This window comes from Rattus norvegicus, chromosome 14 (assembly GCF_036323735.1).
Source record: "Rattus norvegicus strain BN/NHsdMcwi chromosome 14, GRCr8, whole genome shotgun sequence".
Classification (NCBI taxonomy): Eukaryota; Metazoa; Chordata; class Mammalia; order Rodentia; family Muridae; genus Rattus; species Rattus norvegicus.
Window position 1 is genome coordinate 34,338,972 of NC_086032.1, and position 19,016 is coordinate 34,357,987.

A 19,016-nucleotide genomic window follows, 5' to 3' on the forward strand; every position below is an offset into this window, starting at 1 on the left:
ATCTGAGCAACCTCCACAGACAATTATGTATTTCCTCATCAAGTCACGAACTTTCATCTTCCCACTTAAGGGAAGCACTTTATACCTTTTCTATGGCTTATCAGATTTGCCAGCACCCTGCTGTTGGGACATAATTTGCACTTTGGGGGCATAATCAAGGAAATTAAGGGGTGCTTGAACACAACGCTTTGATGCCGCCAAGATCGGTTTATAGCCCAGGTGGCCTGAGTGACGAAAGAGGAGGTCCATGTGCAGTATGGGTTCTCTTCATTTCTGGGCAGGAGAGAGCAGGGCAAATTTCATGAGGCTTCTCAGAACCGTTTGGTTTCTAGACGTTTGTTCTCGTATTGTGAATAACTGAAACTGGAACACAAAACCTTAAGCCCGAGGCTTCATTCAAACTTTTCCCAACTATTTCCGGTGCTATTAGCCAACTCCAGTGAGCCTCATCAGCTGCCCTCATTCTCTGGGACAGCAGCTGCTGAGCAAGGCAGCTTCAGCCTGCACCCTCCCAGTCCACCTCCACTGTCTCCTTTCCACAGCACAGCGCTGTTTGTTTCCCTCATGCTTCACCTTCCTAGAGGTGAAGAAGATAAGCAAAGAGGCTGCTGATGTTATAGAACACAAGAGTCAGCGTGTCTGTCAGGAGTGTGGATATGGGGAACAGATGCTGGGGATGCTTGGGGTGTCCTCTCCACTTCACATTTGTCTGTAGCTAGATTGGCTGAACAACGGATGACGCTCCTATCTGTACCCACCCACCCCCACTGTGCACCATAGTCCATGCTCTATGAGCATCCTCCCAGGGTCTGTCAGCAACGGAGGTGGCACACACCAGAGTCCCAAACTTGCAGTCATACTGACAAGAACCACTCAGCCCCTCTATGCCTCCATTTTCTCATCTGATCGTGGAACTGTTGTGAGATGTATAAGGGCATGCTCAGTACCGAGCACCAGGAAAGAGCCACATTCAGTATGGTTAGACCCTATATAGAGCTAATGTTTGGGTGTACACACAGGTAAGGCTGGAACATTATGAGTTTGAAGCCTGGCCTACTAGCAAGAACCTATCTTTGAGAATGAAGAGGAAAGGAGTTGGGTATGGTGGTATATGCTTGTAATCCTAGCACTGGGGGATAAAGGTGAAGAGCTTGTGAATTCAAGGCCAACCTGGGCTACATAACAAGCTTCAGGTCAGCCTAGGCTGCACTGTAAGACACTATCTCAAAAAATTAAAATAGCATAATCAAGTAGAAGGAGAAGTAAGAAAGGATAAAAGTCTGATTTTAAAATGAAGACAAAGAAAAGACTAGACACACTGCCCACAAAAGTCACAGCATTGCAAATTTCTCGAAGTTCACTCTTGCCAGAGGACAAGCAGTTGGGTGACCTGCGTGTCTCCAGAGCCATGTTCATGGGCTGTGATGTTCTTTTCCAGCCCCCATGTCTCTCCACTGTCAGCCTGATTCATTGATCTCCATAGTCTTAGTGACAGAACTTGTCTCTCTTTGAGCAAACTGTGAAGGGCCAACAGGATATGGATGCCATGGCCATGCTGGACGTAGGCTGAACCCAGGACGTCTAAGGTCCTGTCTGTCGCTGAGCTCCCCACACCATCTCCTCACTCCGGGAGACAGTAAGAGCACTCTGTAAGGATTTTCTATGGCTCAGTGTTGTGGCAAGTGTTAGCCCCCCTGCAGATACTTGGACGTGGCCCCCTCAGCCCAGTTTTGCTTGTGTCCATACATTTCTGTTAGCCAAGAGAGTTAAAGTGCGTGTATCTGTCTGATACTCTGAGTCTGACAGAATCTCTGTGGGAAGGGAGGTTCTGATAGCACAGTCTTGGCTCCCGGGACTCAGCATCATTGTCATAGTGTGGACACAATTCTATAGCTGCCTGTTCTTCACAGGACTCTGCTCTACAAATCAGAAACCACAGAAGTCTTTCATTTCCATTGGTTATGCTTGTCCAGTATCAAGTTAGCAGTCATCCTGAACTAGTGACTCATAAGAGTACTAACCATTCATTCTTCTCAGAAGGTTGCACTCAGACCAGAACTCCACATGGCAGAATTTGCTTCCCTGGCCCTTCCACACAGTCACTGAGCTGACGCTGAGCTTAGAACTCAAGGGCTTGTGGTCCAGGTCCTCAGCTCTTCTGCATGATGCGCGTGCTATAAGTGGGGCAGCAAGGGGACTGCATTGGTGCCATGGCCTGAAAGGTAACATCGCTTGCCCAGCACTCCACATGTCAAGGCAGTCCCATCCACAGAATGAAAGCATGAGTCCTTCCTCTTGAAAAGGGACCAAGAGCATGAGGAGAGGAAGTATTGCCTGGATACTTTCAATAAATGCACTCTGTACTCAGGGAAATCCTGGCTTTCTAGGGCATTAAGGGCAACACTAACTGACCCTGGGTTTCCTTTCCTCTTAGAAGACATTGAAACCGTTCATACTTCTGACCTGTGTTCAAGTCAGTGATACCAGGAAGGCTGTAATGGAATAAATGAATGTCACTTGCTAGTTGCACTGGCTGATTTTGTGTGTCAACCACAAGCTGGGGTTATCACAGAGAAAAGGAGCCTCAGTTGTGGAGATGCCGCCATGAGACCCAGCTGTAAAGCATTTTCTCAATTAGTGATCAAGGGGGGAGGACCCAGCCCATTGTGGGTAGTGCAAACCCTGGGCTGGTGGTCCTGGGTTCTATAAGAAAACAGGCTGAGCAAGTCAGGGGAAGCAATCCAATAAGCAGCACCCCTCCATGACTTCTGCATCTGCTCCTGCCTCCAAGTTCCTGCCCTGTGTGAGTTCCAGTCCTGACTTCCTTTGGTAATGAGCAGCAATGTGGAAGTGTAAGCTAAATAAATCCTTTCCTCCCCAACTTGTTTTTTGGTCATGATATTTTGTGCAGGAATACAAACCCTGACTAAGACACTAGTTGTCCAATTGTTAAAACAATCTATTAAAAATGACTTCCTGGATGAGAAGCTGAGGAGAGCAAGCATGCCCTGCTACCTAAGGCAGACTCTCAAGGCAGCCAGAGGACTTGTGACTAGCCACCAAGGCTGTCCTCCTCCTAGGACAGACAACTCAGTGAGGGAGGTCCGCTGAGCTAAGAGGAACAACATGGGTGTAAGCTGGATAGGAAAAACCCAGCGCCCTCACTGGACTCCATACACAGCACCTTGAGGTCCTCTGACAAAAGCTTGATAATGACCTAATGACTCAATCAAAACAGACTTCCCCTCTCACTGCAGTGGAAATTTAATTTAAAACTGGCACATCTAATAGGCAGCACTTTAGAAGTGCGTTTCTGAAATCTGTGGTTTGGATTTGAGTCTCCTGAGACTCATACACTTTATATCTACTCCATGTGTTTGACCCTCAGCTTGTTTTGACTAAGGAACATGATCTGTCAAGATGTTTTCTCTGCTGGAATTGGTGTGGAGAGGGTGGGCTTTGTCTAATGAGATGGCACGAGGCCCTTCTCCCTCCTCTGTGTGCTTTAAGTTTGTGTTTGCTGTAGTTCTTCCATTTCTTAGGTGGCCCTGCTTGATTGGAAAAAGATTCACGGCAAAGATTCAAGCCCCAGTGCCTGCCTCTGGGCGCTGTGTCTGAGTTAATGTGACAGCCTTGTGGCCTGGAAACTGGAAAAAGCCCACATGAAGAAATGGCACTCACACAGGCCTTAGAAACAGTCAAAGCTGTGCGGTAGGATTCCAGCAAGTCTCAGCAACTTAATTAAAGAAAGGCTCATTTATTTAAGAACAAAGGATGTCCAGGGACCCAAAAACAGCAATGCAGAAGAATTAGAACCAAAACCTGGAAAGCCAGCTGGGAAGCAATCAGTCGATGAGAGTCGCCGTGCTCTGCAGAGGAGCGTATTGTAGGTGTTCAAGGGATGCTAGGTGAGTGCCTGGTTGAATGTCCAACCATAGCTTTTGGTTCTCCTTGGTAGCCAGTGAATGTTCACAGAGCCTCATCTGTCTGGAAATGACAAGCCAGGCTCAGGATCTCATTCCATGACCAGATTGAACAGCAAAGGCATACTATAATGATATGGCTGCCACAGCCATTCTGAGCTGAAGGCAGATGATTGGATTATAGATATGACCATCATGCAAAGGAGGCTTCACTGAGGTAGGCTAGGAGTGCTGGGCTTCATGTGAGGATGATGTCAGAGCCTTCGGCTGTGAGAGCTGAGCATACCTCAGAGGTCATCTAGACCCACTCCTTATTACTCATATAAGAAAAACAATTTGGAGAGAGACACTGTTGGATGGAATCCACCGAGCTTAATGGCATTTACGATTAGAAGAAAATGTCAGCCTTGAGCTTGGTCAAATGAGTACAAGTCCTGTGGTTGCTCTGTGCAGCCATTTATAACCATTGTGTAAAGTCTTCTAAATTATGATGCTACTGTGAGGCAGGCTTTGATTTATATCTAATCTTAGCTAAACCTATTGCAAGAGTTCTAATGAAGTGGACTTTGGTAGGATATCTTGACAAAAGCAAAACCTGAACTGTGGCAGTCTTCATACTTTGTCTGACAGGGAGCAATGGCTGCTGTTGGTAAGGGAGACATAGATGTAATAGACACCTGCTCGCTATAGCACAGATTCCCCTATGCGGCTCTGAGTATGTTGAGGGGTGCTACAAGGAAGAGAGAGCCTTGATGTGAGGAGTGGGTGGAGGAGCACAAAGGAGGTCCCCGTGTTTCGGTAATTATTAAATAAATGGCATCTTTTATCCCACACTAGTGTCGGCACCATAGGGCCACATGGTATCTGCAGTGTACCATGCCTTCATCTCAGTGGTGGCCGGCTCTAGTGTGGCTCACGCCGTTATTTCTTACTGTCCTCTAGCCCCAGCAGACTCTTGGCCCCCATTGCTAGCTGTCCTCTCCTGGCTGGCTGGCTGCCAGCCAGGAACTCTCTGGTCCCAGCTACCCAGTAAAATCAGGTCTCTAGAGAAGGTCTGGTAGCGGCAGGCCTATCGTGAACTCTGCCCACACTCCCAGCAACCACCCCTGGTAGTTATAGTATAAACTCCCCAAAACCCATTAAAATCAAGACTCAATAAGCTGTAATGCAGCACTCAGATTTATATGTTAAATTCTCAATCCACAATATGTCCACACAATAAACTCACAACCAATTGATAAAGATATAAACTGCCCACCTAGATAAGATACATTGACCTATAAAATCCATCCCTTAAGAAATATTCAGACTTCCAGTTTCTAGCTAGCGCCTGAACCTCGTTGATCCTGGCCCACGGGTCCCTGCTCCCAAATCCCGTGGAAGAGAGAGCTCATCGCCCAGACATGTGGGCACTCCTGAGACTGCAGGGCAGGAGAGACCGCCAATTCTGCTCACCTTTGCCCACATCCCTGGCCCAAGAGGAAACTGTACAGGAAGATAGGGGCACTCAAGCTTCAGGAGCCCTGCGATCCAGACTGCACCTGGATCTGAAGGGACCAGGGAAAACAGCTCCCTGCACTCAAATCCCATGGGAGGGAGAGCTAGACCTTCAGAGGGGCAGACACAGCTGGGAAACCAGAAGAGAATACTCTCTGTCCACATTTCTGACTCTAGAGGGAAACACCTAGCCCCATCAGGGCCCCCTGCGCACAGGGACCCAGAAGTAGAGGCAGACCCTTCTGGTTGCTGCCCTCATGGGGAGCTGAAACCCAGCCCTGAGGAGTGACTTCAGGCCCAAGACCAGAGGTAAGACCAACTTTTCTGCTCCAAGTGACCTGCCTGGTGGACTCAGGACACAGGCCCACAGGAACAGCTGAAAGTCAGTAGACAGGAACGACTACACGCCTGAAAGCAGAACCCTTTGTTCCCATAACTGGCTGAAAGAGAACAGGAAAACAGGTCTACAGCACTCCTGACACACAGGCCTATAGGACAGTCAAGCCACTGCCAGAAATAGCAGAACAAGGTAACACCAGAGACAACCTGATGGCTAGAGGCAAGCGCAGGAACCCAAGCAACAGAAAGCAAGACTACATGGCATCATCGGAGCCCAATTCTCGCACCAAAGCAAACACTAAATATCCAAACACACCAGAAAAGCAAGATCTAGATTTAAAATCACATTTGATCATGATGATAGAGGACTTTAAGCAAGACATAAAGAAGTCCCTTAGAGAAATGCAGGAAAACACAAGTAAACAAGTAGAAGCCCTTAAAGAGGAAACACAAAAATTCCTGAAAGAATTACAGGAAAACACAATCAAATGGGTGAAGGAATTAAAAATGGAAATAGAAGCAATAAAGAAAGCACAAAGGGACACAACCCCATAGAAAACCAAAGGAAGAGACAAGGAGCCGTAGATACAAGCATCACCAACAGAATACAAGAGATAGAAGAGAGAATCTCAGGAGCAGAGGATTCCATAGAAATCATTGACACAACTGTCAAAGATAATATAAAACAGAAAAAGCTACTGGCCTAAAACATACAGGAAATCCAGGACACAATGAGAAGATCAAACCTAAGGATAATAGGTATAGAAGAGAGTGAAGACTCCCAACTCAAAGGACCAGTAAATACCTTCAACAAAATCATAGAAGAAAACTTCCCTAACCTAAAAAAAGAGATGCCCATAAACATACAAGAAGCCTACAGAACTCTTAATAGATTGGACCAGAAAAGAAACTCCTCCCATCACATAATAGTCAAAACACCAAATGCACAAAACAAAGAAAGAATATTAAAAGCAGTAAGGGAAAAAGGTCAAGTAACATATAAAGGCAGATCTATCAGAATCACACCAGACTTCTCACCAGAGACTATGAAAGCCAGAAGATCCTGGACAGATGTCATACGGACCCTAAAAGAACACAAATGCCAGCCCAGGTTACTGTATCCAGCATAACTCTCAATTAACATAGATGGAGAAACCAAGATATTCCATGACAAAACCAAATTTACACAATATCTTTCTACAAATCCAGCCCTACAAAGGATAATAAATGGTAAAGCCCAACATAAGGAGGCAAGCTACACCCTAGAAAAAGCAAGAAACTAATCGTTTTGCAACAAAACAAAGAGAAGACAAGCACACAAACATAATCTCACCTCCAAATATGAAGATAACAGGAAACAACAGTCACTATTCCTTAATATCTCTGAACATCAATGGACTCAATTCCCCAATATAAAGACACAGATTAACAAACTGGATATGTAATAAGGACCCAGCATTTTGCTGCCTACAGGAAACACAACCTCGGAGACAAAGACGACACTACCTCAGAGTAAAAGGTTAGAAAACAACTTTCCAAGCAAATGGTCCAAAGAAGCAAGGTGGAGTAGCCATTCTAATATCGAATAAAATTTATTTTCAACCAAAAGTCATCAAAAAAGTTAAGGAAGGACACTTCATATTCATCAAAGGAGAAATTCACCAAGACGAACTCTCAATCCTAAATATCTATGCTCCAAATACAAGAGCACCTATATACATGAAAGAAACCTTACTAAAGCTCAAAGCACACATTGAACCTCACACAATAATAGTAGGAGATTTCAACACCCCACTCTCATCACTGAACAGATCATGGAAACAGAAATTAAACAGAGACATAGACAGACTAAGAGAAGCCATGAACCAAATGGACTTAACAGGTATTTATAGAACATTCTATCCTAAAACAAAAGGATATACCTTCGTATCACCACCTCATGGTACTTTCTCCAAAATTGACCATATAATTGGTCACAAAACAGGCCTCAACAGATACAGAAAGATAGAAATAATCCCATGCATCCTATCAGACCACCACAGGATAAAACTGGTCTTCAAAAACAATAAGGAAAGAATGCCCACATATACATGGAAGTTGAACAATGCTCTACTAATTGATGACCTGGTCAAGGAAGAAATAAAGAAAGAAATTAAAGACTTCTTAGAATTTAATGAAAATGAAGGTACAACATACCCAAACTTATGGGACACAATGAAAGCTGTGCTAAGAGGAAACCTCATAGCTCTGAGTGCCTGCAGAAAGAAACAGAAGAGAAGATATAGCAGCAGCTTGACAGCACACCTAAAAACTCTAGAACAAAAAGAAGCAAATACACCCAGGAGGAGTAGAAGGCAGGAAATAATCAAACTCAGAGCTGAAATCAACCGAGTAGAAACAAAAAGGACTATACAAAGAATTAACAGGACCAAAAGCTGATTGTTTGAGAAAATCAACAAAATAGATAAACCCTTAGCCAGACTAACCAGAGGACAAAGAGAGTGTGTCCAAATTAACATTCAATAAAACTTGAAAATCTGGAGGAAATAGATAATTTCCTAGACAGATACCAGGTACCAAAGTTAAATCAGGAACAGAAAAACCATGTAAACAACCTCATAATTCCTAAAGAAATAGAAGCAGTCATTAAAAGTCTCCCAACCAGGGCTGGGGATTTAGCTCAGTGGTAGAGCGCTTACCTAGGAAGCGCAAGGCCCTGGGTTCGGTCCCCAGCTCAAAAAAAAAAAAAAAAAAAAGTCTCCCAACCAAAAAGAGCCCAGGTCCAGATGGGTTCAGTGCAGAATTCTATCAGACCTTCAAAGAAGACCTCATACCAATACTATCCAAACTATTCCACAAAATTAAAACAGACGGAGCACTACCAAATTCCTTCTATGAAGCCACAATTACTCTTATACCTAAACCACACAAAGACCCAACAAAGAAAGAGAACTTCAGACCAATTTCCCTTATGAATATCGATGCAAAAATACTCAGTAGAATTCTTGCAAACCGAATTCAAGAGCACATCAAAACAATCATCCACCATGATCAAGTAGGCTTCATCCCAGGCATGCAGGGATGGTTTAATATACGGAAAACCATCAACGTGATCCATTATATAAACAAACTGAAAGAACAGAACCACATGATCATTTCATTAGATGCTGAGAAAGCATTTGACAAAATTCAACACCCCTTCATGATAAAAGTCCTGGAAAGAACAGGAATTCAAGGACCATACTTAACATAGTAAAGGCCATATACAGCAAACCAGTTGCTAACATTAAACAAAATGGAGAGAAACTTGAAGCCATCCCACCAAAATCAGGGACTAGACAAGGCTGCCCACTATCTCCCTACTTATTCAATATAGTTCTCGAATTCCTAGCCAGAGCAATCAGACAACAAAAGGAGATCAAAGGGATACAGATTGGAAAGGAAGAAGTCAAAATACCACTATTTGCAGATGGTATGATAGTATATTTAAGTGATCCCAAAAGTTCTACCAGAGAACTACTAAACCTGATAAACACCTTCTGCAAAGTGGCTGGGTATAAAATTAACCTAAATAAATCAGTAGCCTTCCTCTACACAAAAGAGAAGCAAGCTGAGAAAGAAATTAGGGGAACGACACCCTTCATAATAGTCCCAAATAATATAAAATACCTCGGTGTGACTTTAACCAAGCAAGTGAAAGATCTGTATGATAAGAACTTCAAGCCGTTGAAGAAAGAAATTGAAGATCTCAGAAGATGGAAAGATCTCCCATGCTCATGGATTGGCAGGATTAATATAGTAAAAATGGCCATTTTACCAAAAGTGATCTACAGATTCAATGCAATCCCCATCAAAATTCCAATCTAATTCTTCATAGAGTTAGAACAATTTTCAAATTCATCTGGAATAACAAAAAACCCAGGACAGCTAAAACTATCCTCAACAATAAAAGGACTTCTGGGGGAATCACTATACCTGAACTCAAACAGTATTATAGAGCAATGGTGATAAAAACTGTATGGTATTGGTACAGAGACAGGCAGATAGACAAGTGGAATAGAATTAAAGACCCAGAAATGAACCCACACACCTATGGTCACTTGATTTTTGACAAAGGAGCCAAAACTATCCAATGGAAAAAAGATAGCTAGCATTTTCAGCAAATGGTGCTGGTTCAACTGGAGGTCAGCATGTAGAAGAATGCAGATCGATCCATTCTTATCACCCTGTACAAAGCTTAAGTCCAAGTGGATCAAGGACCTCCACATCAAACCAGATACACTCAAACTAATAGAAGAAAAAGTGGGGAAGAATCTCGAACACACGGGCACTGGAGAAAATTTCCTGACCAAAACACCAATGGCTTATGCTCTAAGATCAAGAATCGACAAATGGGATCTCATAAAACTGCAAAGCTTCTATAAGGCAAAGGACACTGTTGTTAGGACAAAACAGCAACCAACAGATCAGGAAAAGATCTTTACCAATCCTACAACTGATAGAGGGCTTATATCCAAAATATACAAAGAACTCAAGAAGTTAGACTGCAGGGAGACAAATAACCCTATTAAAATGTTGGGTTCAGAGCTAAACAAAGAATTCACAGCTGAGGAATGCCGAATGGCTGAGAAACACCTAAAGAAATGTTCAACATCTTTAGTCATAAGGGAAATGCAAATCAAAACAACCCTGAGATTCCACCGCACATCAGTCAGAATGGCTAAGATCAAAAACTCTGGTGACAGCAGATGCTGGCGAGGACGTGGAGAAAAAGGAACACTCCTCCATTGTTGGTGGGATTGCAGACTGGTAAAACCATTCTGGAAATCAGTCTGGAGGTTCCTCACAAAATTGGACATTGAACTACCTGAGGACCCAGCTATACCTCTCTTGGGCATATACCCAAAAGATGCCCCAACATATAACAAAGGCACATGCTCCACTATGTTCATAGCAGCCTTATTTATAATAGCCAGAAGCTGGAAAGAACCCAGATGCCCTTCCACAGAGGAATAGATACAGAAAATGTGGTACATCTACACAATGGAATATTACTCAGCTATCAAAAACAATGACTTTATGAAATTCATAGGCAAATGGATGGAACTGGAAAATATCATCCTGAGTGAGGTAACCCAATCACAGAAAAACACACATGGTATGCACTCATTGATAAGTGGATATTAGCCCACATGCTCGAATTACCCTAGATGCACAGAACACATGAAACTCAAGAAGGATAATCAAAGTGTGGGTGCTTCACTCCTTCTTTAGAAGGGGAACAAGAATACCCTTGGGAGGGAATAGGGAGGCAAAGTTTAGAACAGAGGCTGAAGAAACACCCATTCAGAGCCTGCCCCACATGTGGCCCATACATATACAGCCACCCAATTAGACAAGATGGATGAAGCAAAGAAGTGCAGGCCGACAGGAACCGAATGTAGATCTCTCCTGAGAGACACAGCCAGAATACAGCAAATACATAGGCGAATGCCATCATTAAACCACTGAACTGAGAACAGGACTCCCATTGAAGGAATCAGAGAAGGACTGAAAGAGCTTGAAGGGGCTCGAGACCCCATATGAACAACAGTGCCAACCAACCAGAGCTTCCAGGGACTAAGCCACTACCCAAAGACTATACATGGACTGACCCTGGACTCTGACCTCATAGGTAGCAATGAATAGCCTAGTAAGATCACTAGTGGAAGGGGAAGTCCTTGGTCCTGCCAAGACTGAACCCCCAGTGAATGGGATTCTTGGGGGGAAGGTGGTAATGGGGGGAGGATTGGGAGGGTAACACCCATATAGAATGGGAGGGGAATAACATTTGAAATGTAAATAAATACCCAATTTAACATAGATGGAAAGAAAACCAAAAAAAAAGAAATATTCATAACTACCTATGGCCATTTAAGGCCACCCAGATCTGGATTGTCCTTCTCTGCCTGTCCTCCATCTTGGTATCTCTCCTCTCTCCCTTTTCTCTCTCCCTCCTTACCAAAACTTTGTCCCTATATTACCTTTCACTGTCTAATGATGGGCCTTGACCTAACTTGTGCCAGCCCTCGCCTGCATACAGCATCTACCTGCACGCCAGGAGGATAGGTATTGTCAGGGCAGTAGAGCCCACACAGAAGGCTGAGTTGTATGCTCTATGGAGGGCTTCTTGTCACTCCGGGGGGCTGGGGCAAACGTTGCCAGTGGAGAGAGAATACAAGGATGGATAAATGGAAGCTGGAGCTACATCAACAAGGGCTGGAAATGTATGTTTTTACCAAATTGTATCAAAAAACAAGCATTCCCTGTGCTAGTTAATGTATTAAAAAATTCCCTGTACTTGTTAATTTCTGTCATAGTCACAAACTGGAGACTCCTGGAAAGAAGGAACCTCAATTAAAATATTGTCCCCATCAGATTGGTAATGTTTTCTATGTGGGGTCCCAGCCCAGTGCAGGAAGCATTTGCCACCCTAGGGAGCTGGTCCTGGTTGTATGAGAAAGTCATGGGAACAGACCAACAGACAGCATTCAGCTATGGTTTCTGACTCTGCTCCCATGTGAGTTCCCACCCAGTCTCCCCTTAATGATGGGCTTATTGCCCTGGCAGCACTGAGTGATGGGAAGCCAGGGTGGGCCTGGAACTAGATAAGGCAAGAAAGAGGAAAGATGAGACTCTTCAATAAGGCTGAGGACATGGGGACCAGGAAGAGTCACTAGCTTCCACAGATGGGGATTGGTTGAGTATGGCACCTCAAGCAGTGCCTCTCATAGAAGTTGTTCAATAAATATTCACTGAACGATGACTGGGTAAAGAAGTGTTTGGAGGCAGTGGTAATGGTATTTGTGACTCCTGATGGCCATTTTCAGAGTTAGCATGGGTCTTTCCATGGCCTGGTCTCTTCTTAAGGCCTGAGCCTCTCTCACTGCCTCTGTAAAGCACTAATGGAGAATGGGGATCCTGATTGTACCTATTCTGAGGATAAGTGAGCCACAGATGAAGGGAAACTGAGTGAAGGACCATATCTCAGGGAGAACTGGGAGCAGCAGTCTGCAGCAGCAGTCCCAGAATTCCTCAAAAGTTCAAGCACTGGAAGCAGCAGGATCCTCACCGTGACATCATAGAAGTCAATCCAGACATTGGATATTCCCAGAGCCCACACCTGCAGAGCCCCAGAGCCTGCACTGAGATCCTGGTATAGTGTAGGGAGGAAGCCATATACCCTGACCAGAGCCGACATCCTCAGTCCCAGCCCTCCAGGGCTCATCAAGTGACAGAGAGCAGAGACTTTGCCTGCTTTATTACGCCCTGTGTGCAGTGACATGCTGTGTCAAGCTTTCATCTTTAGATTGTCACCCCGCAGACTTACACAGACGGTGAAGTCATGTATGGCTGCTTGTGAGGAATTTGGGATTGGGATGAGAAAGGCTCCACTTCCCAGCAGCCTGCTGGCCTGGCACGCTCTGCAGAGAAACCTTGGTATCAACATACAAATCTAAACCAAAACCAAAATAGCAAACACCAGCATGCATCATTGGACCATGTGTTTGTGCCTAGACCAGCATTTCCCCAGCCCTGCCCCCACCCCTTACTCCCCAGCCCGCCCCCCCACTCCTTAGCCCACAGCCCCACCCTCGTTCCTTAGCCCCCCCCACCCAGTGCTCCCCCTCGCTCCTTAGGCCCCTTAGCCCCATCCCTGCTTTTTACATACACACACACACACACACACACACACACACACACACACACACACACAGGCGCGCACACACCACCCCTCTCCTTAGCCCCAGGGAATTGCTCTTTGGTGTTGCTGCCTTTCATTTTCTTCCCCCTTTTCATCTTCTACTGTGTCCTTCCAAGATTCTCAGCATGTGCTTCAGATTCCAAACTCTCTTATGCAAAGCATGTCTTGAGGAACATACTGTGCCATGCTAAAGTTTCAGAGCCAGTTGTATTTCTGTCCCAGGATTAAGTGGGAAACAGCAGTTGTTTGTGAGACTGGGAGGTTTCCTGGGGTCTGGTTACTCAGACAAAACCATGCATAAACCAGACGAAGTGGTTCTGAGACATCTCTAAGAAGAGGCCATCACAGGAAACTACAACCCATCAAAATGCAGAGAGCAGGGGACCAAGCAGCACGCCGCCCCAAATGGTACATCTACAACACAACTCTTCCTCCTCCTCCTGCTCATTTTCCTCCTGAGGTTCAGGGATCACCAGGAAAGAGGGGGTTGGAAGATGGTAAGAGCCAAAGAAACAGGAAGTCAGGAGTGTCAGAGAGATACTCCCATGAAGTCTCGTTAGCATGCCTGCCTAGGGGACATGGCACCAACAGACATGGTAACGTGAAGGGGGAGACCTTGTGGGGTACCACATGCAGCTCAGGAACCCCCAGAGTGAAAGTTTTCCCTGGGAAAGAGTTCCCAGTTATTATCTAGCACCAAGTGGCCAGCCCTGAAATCATACACATGCAAGTAATGTTCTACAGTCCAGGAAGGTTACATTTATATTTAGGAATAGATGTAGATATAAATATGGATATCGAGAGAGAACAGGAGGGAGAATACATGTGTGGGATGGATTAGAAAATGGAGAGGGAAGGAGGAAAATAGTATTTTAAAAATAAAACCACCTGAGAGTGATGTATGTCTTTAATCCCAGCATTTAGAGGGCATAGGCAGGTTGATCTCTGAGTTTGCGTCCAGCCTGGTCTACATAGTGACTTCCAGGGCTGCACAGGAAACTCTGCCTCAAAAAGAAAAACAAATTAAATTTATTAAAGTCTAAGATAACAGGAATCAGGAATTGTCTGTGAGCTTGCACAGCCTATACATTTGCTCTCTGTTATTTATTTAATTCATTGTTGTTGTTGTTGTTGTTGTTGTTGTTGTTGTTGTTGTTGTTGTTGTTGTTGTGTGCTTGTAATGTGTGACACATTTGCCACAGCCTGTGTGTGGAGTCTGCTCCCCCTTTGTGTGGATTCCAGAGGTCAGACACAGGCTGTCAGGATTGTGTGGCGAGCCTTTACCTGTTGAGCCCCCTCGCCTGCCTGGCTTAGCTCTCTTATCCATGAGGGCTCACTGTGTGTGACACTGTGCTCAGCACCAAATCGCCAAGGTAGATGCTCAAGAGTCAGGGAGAAGGCGGAGCTGTGATCGGGTTTGCCAAGGTCAGGATGGAAGATCTTGATGGACAGCCACCATGGGACAGGAGGACGAGGAGGCCTGGGGACAGAAAGCATAAGAGGGGGACAATGGGGGGGAGGTGAGGACACTGCCCACAGGGAAGACTGAATGCAGCTTACAGACAGCACTTGGGAACTGAATATCATGGCACTGACCTAGGACAAAGCCCATTCTGTGGCCCACCAGGGCCCACAGGCCACACAGCTTTCCTCCTGACCTGGAAAACTCCCAGGTGTTTAGGTAGCTTCACCTCACCCATGACTTTGGTGGCCATTCAGGCAGGTGACAGCACCTTCCTGGGCAATGTCGTGGGTGCTGGGTCCTGCCTGCTCCACACAGCTGCCGGCTGCTTAGGTATAGAACTTGACTCAGGCCATTTGTCCTGCTCTCCTGAGGAGGACAGCGGTCTGACACCTACTGCCTTCAGCAGCCCTCTCCTGTTCTCCTGAGGCCTTCATCGCTGGGTGAGTTTCTCATTTTAGTATATAATACTACTCATGGGTAAAATCATAAAAACCAAGAGAAGGGATCTACTGAGCAGTTAATGTGACGTTCTCACAGAGTAGGTCTTGGCCGTGGCCAGTTTGGTGAAGTGTCTGGTTCTAAATCATGCAGGCTCTAGGAGGGTGACCTGTTTCTGTATACCTGTATATTTCTGTAAACCTCCATCCCACCACAAGAACCAACTGGGTTAGTTCCGCAGATAGTGACAGACACCAAGTCTGCTTACAGAGGGTAAGCACGGCAGGAATCTAAGGCATCCCTGCTCCTGTGGAGTAGAGGAACAAACACATGGCCAGAGAGGCAGCTGAGGCAGAGCTGTGAGACAAAGGACAGCGGTGTTCTGAGTCCTGAACAAAGACGAGCAGGAAGGTGTCACTCAGCCCTTCTCCTACTTCATGACTCCTGCGCCCCTAGCTCTCCTTTTGATAAAGCCTTTATGTAAGGATGTACTAAGGTGCCATGTTGTGCAGTCCTGGCCAACAGAGTCACAAGGCATCAGCTCATCTGGTTGTAAGTAAGTCATCACTGTCCCCCAGCAGGAGGAAAGCGGTGGCCATTGCTGCCATCTGACCTGATGTTCTGTTTTGCAGGTGAGCCGGCCCCATCCCAGTGACCATCCCCTCTTGATCCTCTTTGTGGTGGGCGGCGTCACAGTTGCTGAAGCCAAAATGGTCAAAGACCTTGTAGCATCTCTGAAGCCAGGAACCCAGGTACTGAGTCATGGGTGAGACGAACAGCAGTGGGAGGTGGTGTGGGCTTCCTTACCCCTCTTCCGGCTTGCACTCCTCTCTCCACTCCTTCTACCCATATCCTATCATCCTACCATGTTCTCCTCCTGGCCACTCCCCCACAGTCATCGTCCTTTCCAGACCAATCCACTCACACTTCCCTGGAGAGCATTTTCTTCCTTATGGTTAAGGACCTACCACTTGGGCAGCCTTCATCATAACTGGTTAAATTCCCTCACCAAGCAGAGGGATCCCTGTTTTGCACAGTAAGTGGTGCCAGCCAGGAAGTAAAGCAAGTATGGGTCCAGCAGCAGGCCAAGGCTATAGCCCTCAAAACCCTCAGACCTCCAATCCCCAGCATCTGTGTCCTCCAGCTTGTCCGCCTGCTAAAAGTTCTACCACCTCCCAAAACCTCCAGTGGAGGTCATGTGTGAGTTCACTTCTAAACTGCACTGAGGGATTCAGGGGCCTCTTCCCACCTGTGGTAGTCAGGGGGAAAGAGTGGTGTCAGAGGTTCAAAACCTCATTCAAGACACTAGCTCATACTGCCCACACAGCGGCACAGAAAACCACTCGGCAGGAATGGCAGGTAGCATTCTAGCCCGGTCCTGCCTATCTAGGTGGTGTTGTGGCCTCCTTCTGATTCCACCACGCTCTGTGTATCTATACAGCCAGCCTTCTCTCTTTCCCTGACATCCTGCCGGTTGCTCTGAATGCTTCCTGAGTCTCTCCTAGCCTCTGAACCAATGTTATTCAGTAAAGCCCTTGCCTACTCACTGTCTGCTCCATATTTGTTAGCGTAGTCCCTTCCACCACACATAAGCTCTTTGAGGACAAAGGCCTAGACCTGAGCGTGTGGCAGGAGCTTAGTAGGCCTGGTGTTTTGGTGGATTTATTGATTCCAGGAGAATTCGGTAAAAACTATCTGTGATGCTGAGTGCCTGAACCTACTGACGAAATGAAGGATCCCCAATCTCTCTTCCTATCAAGACACCCAAGGGATGGGATGGGATGGGATGGGATGGGGTGGGGTGGCTTGAGATGGGGTGGGGTGGGGTGGGATGGGGTGGGATGGGATGGAAGCTATGTAGGAGCAGGCCCAGATGTAGGAAACTGCAGTCATTTTCTATGACCCTCTCTGCTATAATTGTCACCAATTATTGTCAGAGTTGATAAATTTCTGCAAAACTAATACTTGTATCCTCATTTTGTACCCTGTACCAGCAGAATTAAGAATCTGTTAATGAAACTTCTTTCAATCAAGCACCTTTTATATAGGAACCACATTCCTAATTCTCTAGAATGCCTGTGCATTGAAACAGCCTGCGAGACACTGCAATCCCTTCTCTAAAAGGATAGGGTGCAGAAGCTTTCAAAGTCCATTGACAGTATTGCGGTGGAGGCCAGAATCAGCAGGCTAGTCTAACCCTGTACCTACTCATCTGCAGACAGAGCATTCCAGAGTATTGAGGGCTTAGGGACAGGCTTGACTACTCCTTGTCCTTTATGCAGAAACTCTCTGGGCATCTGGGAAAACAGAAATGGCCCTTTGGTCTCCAAGCTTGTGAGAGTGGGGAGATTGTCTGGGTGCTGCTGGAGTGACATCCCTGAGGACCACAGCCCTTCCTTCCGCCTGGCAGGTAGCTGCCCTAGCCAGCGGCTAATGAAAGCTCAGCTCCAGATGTTAGAAGTGCCCTGGGAACCAGACCTTGCTGCTGAGTGTTCCCAAGACAGTGTGTGGGTCAGTTCCCTTCTCTGCTTATGCTCACACAGCAGTTGGGAGAGTGTGAACCCCACTGAAAGAGAAGGTTCCATAGACGTGGTGTATCAAAGGCACAGCTAGCCTGACCATGTGTGAGCAATGCCCACCTATGTAACGGAAGCCTCTCTTCTTCCCTTACCAACCCACCACAGACAGGCACAGGACAGGAGTATTCTTACATTCCTTTCCTCAGAGTGCTTGTGCTGGGTACTGTCTTGTCACTCTGCTCTATGGCATGGGACCCTGAGGCCAGATGCTTCAGCCAGCTCAACTCTGTTGCTGCTGCATGGTGGCCATGAGGTGTGAGTTATCCTCACAGAAAACAGCCAGGTCAGGAAAAGAAAGAGAGGTCAAGCATGGGAGCTCCCAGCTCTCTGCTGCTTTCATGGATGGGTGTAGATGCCACACTTCCATACACTTCCAACTTCTGAAACAGAATGTATAGTGAGAAAGGTGAGAAACACAAGTGATAGATAGATAGATAGATAGATAGATAGATAGATAGATAGATAGATAGATAGATGATAGATAGATAATAGACAGACAGACAGATAATAGATGATAACTAATAGACAGATGATAGAGAGATGATAGAGAGATAGATAATAAATAGATGATAGATAGATGATAGATAGATAGACAGACAAATAATAGATGATAGCTAATAGACATTTGATAGATGATAGCTAATAGACAAATGATAGATTATAGATAGATAGATAGATAGATAGATAATAGATGATAGCTAGTAGACAGATGATAGATAGATAATAAATAGATAATAGATAGATAATGGATGATAGATAATAGGTAGATAATAGATAGATAGATAGATAGATAGATAGATAGATAGATAGATAGATAGATGGTACATAAATAGATGATAGATAATAGATAGATGATAGGTAGGTAGATAGATAGATGGATAGATAGGCCCAGAAATCTGGCCATACACAATTCTACATACATTTTTGGGGGTTCAGAGTAATATAGCCTGTTCCACATCATTGTAAAATTGGTGGGGAACCCCAAGAAGGTTAAAATCTGCAACATTAACAGAAAAGCAGAAGGGGTGAAG

The 19,016-nt window shown here is 45.5% G+C and overlaps 1 protein-coding gene across 2 annotated transcripts in view; it reads left to right on the top strand.

The window, feature by feature from the left end:
* Positions 1 to 19,016, top strand: part of Scfd2 (sec1 family domain containing 2) — a 332,032-nt gene that overhangs the window by 301,580 nt on the left and 11,436 nt on the right. For both annotated transcript variants that reach the window (XR_010057401.1, NM_001017499.1), the window contains exon 8: positions 16,039 to 16,158. Coding sequence is in view for 1 of the 2 variants with exons in the window: in NM_001017499.1 (NP_001017499.1) it covers positions 16,039 to 16,158 (120 nt within the window). In the remaining variant the exon portion in view is untranslated. The remainder of the gene's footprint in view (positions 1 to 16,038; positions 16,159 to 19,016) is intronic.